This window comes from Sinocyclocheilus grahami, unplaced genomic scaffold (assembly GCF_001515645.1).
Source record: "Sinocyclocheilus grahami isolate Dianchi unplaced genomic scaffold, SAMN03320097.WGS_v1.1 scaffold549.1, whole genome shotgun sequence".
Lineage (NCBI taxonomy): Eukaryota > Metazoa > Chordata > Actinopteri > Cypriniformes > Cyprinidae > Sinocyclocheilus > Sinocyclocheilus grahami.
In genome coordinates, this window is record NW_015505728.1 from 1,013,454 (window position 1) to 1,016,861 (window position 3,408).

At 39.4% G+C, this 3,408-nt stretch overlaps 1 protein-coding gene across 1 annotated transcript in view; it reads right to left on the reverse strand.

The window, feature by feature from the left end:
- LOC107555909 (receptor tyrosine-protein kinase erbB-4-like) overlaps nt 1–3,408 on the reverse strand; it is a 236,491-nt gene that overhangs the window by 134,892 nt on the left and 98,191 nt on the right. The window contains exons 4-5 of the mRNA XM_016238851.1: nt 1,599–1,730; nt 369–434 (exon numbers count right to left, since the gene is read on the reverse strand). Coding sequence (XP_016094337.1) covers nt 369–434; nt 1,599–1,730 — 198 coding nt within the window. The remainder of the gene's footprint in view (nt 1–368; nt 435–1,598; nt 1,731–3,408) is intronic.

A 3,408-nucleotide genomic window follows, 5' to 3' on the forward strand; every position in this document is an offset into this window, starting at 1 on the left:
ATATAATATAATATAATATAATATAATATAATATAATATAATATAACTGTGTGCTGATGTGTGTTAAGAGCTAGGCCATGTGTCTTGGATAAGATTTTTATTTTTATTGTTTCATTTTAAAATGGTAAAACAACAAAAAAAGGATGGCTGTATCATATCAAACATGGGTGCGGTGTATTGGTTAAAGGTCTTGTTGGGTAACTGAAAGTGGAAGAAAGGAATGATCATCACACACTAGAGTTTACGCTGTAAATCCATTAATTTCAATGCAGAACATTTTAAAGCTAGGTATTGTGGAAGTGTCATTTCTCACTGACCCACTTTTTTTTTGACCATTATGAAGTCACTATTAAGTTTCTGACACTCACAGCTCTGACACTGGTTCTCCTTTGGCCCCCAACAGCGTCCATTACATCCTCTATGACATCTCTGACCTGCAACCAGGAAAGATAAAACATTTAGTGATCACAAGTTTCTGCATTTTAATAAAAGATTACTCAAACAAACAGTATTTATTTGAAATTCACCGATAAGACCAGGAAGATCAGTGTCAATTTTGATTTGTGTGCATTCTAATCACACTATCGTAACCGCAATCTGGATCATTCCACTTTATAGGACGGAACTCTTTACATCCGCACTGACTCTGTTCTGATGAAGTGGGAAAGAGTCGTCGCTGACTGACAGAACAATGTTCTCCCTGACGCTCTAGAGCTCTGTCCCAGCGGAGACGGCCCTTATGGCTTTGCTACACTCATCTGCGGTGGCTGTTCTGCCACCCAAGCTTAATTGACTGTTGGGTAATTGCAGTGTGAGCATGACTGACTGATGGAGTGTTGTCCTCTGTCCCTGTTCCACTTCAGTTAAGAGTAATTACACTAGTGGCTTACTCTCTTCAGCTACATGGGCCAGGCACTTTTGACTATCTTCCCTTTTTTAAAACTTTTTCTTCAGGATCCTTTGATGAATAGAAAGAACAATAGTACACTACTATTCAAAAGGTTGGGGTCAATAAGTTTTGTATTTATTTATTTATTTTGTAAATAAATTAATTATATTCTGCAAGGGCACGTCAGTCAAAAGTGACAGTAAAGACAATGTTATAAAAGATTTATAAAAGATTTATATTCCAAATAAATGCTGTACTTTTGAACTTTCTAGTCATCAAAATTATTCTGAAAACAAAAACACAGTTTCCACCAAAAATAAGCAGCAAAAACTGTTTTAAACACTGATAATAATTTAAATAATAAAAGGTGCTTGAGCACCAAATTAGTATACTATAAAGATGTCTGAAGTATCATGTAACACTGTCGACTGCAGTAATGTACTGCATTAATGGCTGCTGCTTTGCATCACAGGAATAAATCACATTTTTAAATATATTAATATAGAAAAGTCATTTTTGACTAAAAAATATATATTTCATAATATTGTAATGTATTCTTTACTGTATCAAGTAAATGCAGCCATGGTGAGCATAAGATACTTCTTTCAAATACATTTAAAAATCATACTGCCCCTAAACTTAAACAGTAGTGTATTAACAATCCAGTTTAGTACTGTACCTCGTGCTCTGACTGGTCAGTACTACTCACATGAGCTGCTGCTATTGGATGGCACAACCAGGTGATCAGGGCGAGCGCTCTTCACTATATCCTGCCAGTGGATGGTATCGGCATGACACAGGAACTTGTTCTGGTCCACATACACCCCTCCATTCAGAATTTCTGTTAAAAAACAGACAGCAACAATAAAACACCACTGACTACTTAATGACTTATGTCAGTGGACACCTCTGAGCATATCATTCCACTGAAGGTGACCTCATCACTATCTTACGTTACATAGAAAGAGCAAGGTAAGGCTCCCTGGAGAACAAAGATAATGTATAAAATAATTTGATTTCTTCACTCAATGACTCTTTTTGACCCTCTGGTGTCATTACTGGCCTACTTCTCAGGTTAGTGAGCCTGGAATCCACAGTCAGATGAGACTAATGCTTTAATGGAACAGTTCACTCAAAAAGGAATTTTCAAATCATTTACCATGTTGGTACAAACCTGTATGACTTGTGAGAAACACAAAAGGTGTCATTTTTTGGAATTACAATGAATAGGCACTGAAGTTTTAAAGCTTAAAAAGGACCAAAACTACCAATAAATTATCATAAATACATGATGTGCAATAAATACGCAGGTATTTTGAAGACATACCATAGTCTTATGTCAGGAACAGACCAAAAGTTCAAGCTCTTTTGATGTTCAGGAGTGTTCAAGTAACACACAACAATGTGAACAATTTATTCAAGTCTGATCTTTAGAATGAATTTATAAGTCAAAATGATAAGTTCAGAAAAATGTGTAAGATTTTTTTTTTCTGTGAAACAACAGGAGAAATCTTGATTGTACTAGTCGCAACTTTTTGTAATCACAATTGATACTGAAATTTTAAAGCTAAACTATTAATAAATTATCAACCATAATTATCAAGAGTTCTCAATAAATGTTATGCATAACATATACAAGTATATGGACGTGATAAGATAGGATTGCTTTAGGAACAGAATGAAATTTCAAATTTTTTGCTGTTCAAAATTGTTAAGAGATGACATGCAACAATTCATTCAATTTGGATTTTCTCAGTAAAATTTTGAAATGTTTCATGAAGTCGTCTCAGGTTACGTATGTAACCCTGGTTCCTCGAGGGAACGAGACGCTGCATCGAGAACGCTAGGGGAACGCCTTCAGTGACCCACGCTCTGAATCACATGTGAAATCAGTCCAATAGCTGAGCGGGACGTCACGGCGGATGACGTCATGACCGGGAAGCTATAAAAGCGTCAGCGTCAGCTTCTAGGAATGAAGCAAGCGCCGGCAGGGACGCCGGAAGTATGGCACCGAGACGCAGCGTCTCGTTTCCTCGAGGAACCAGGGTTACATACGTAACCTGAGACGTTCCTCTTCAGGAACTCGAGCTGCGTCGAGAACGCTAGGGGAATGAGAATGCCCACATCGCCAGACTTCCAAATCTCTGCCTAGTGTGGAAGACTGCACAGCTAGGGCGAGAGAACAAAAGAGTCCGGAGTGGCTAAAGTAGACGGGGCTCGCCATCCCGAAGGCCAACTTCTGGAGGAGTGAATCCTGACCCCCAAAGGAGAGGGAGATCAGAGGACTCGAGGCTATGGAATAGCATCCTGATCCACCACTTAGCCTAAGCTTCTCTGGCCTCGGCCTCGGCCTCAGCGCACCGCAGAGGAAATGTGTAAGAAAAGGGTGTCTTCCCACTGAATGGCCACGAGAGGGGCGTGGTAGGCCGCAATGGCCGCCACGAAGCCCTCTAGGGTGGAGTGGGTCAACCCTGCGGATAAACAGGCCTCCAGGAACTCCAGAACTGTACCAAACGGGC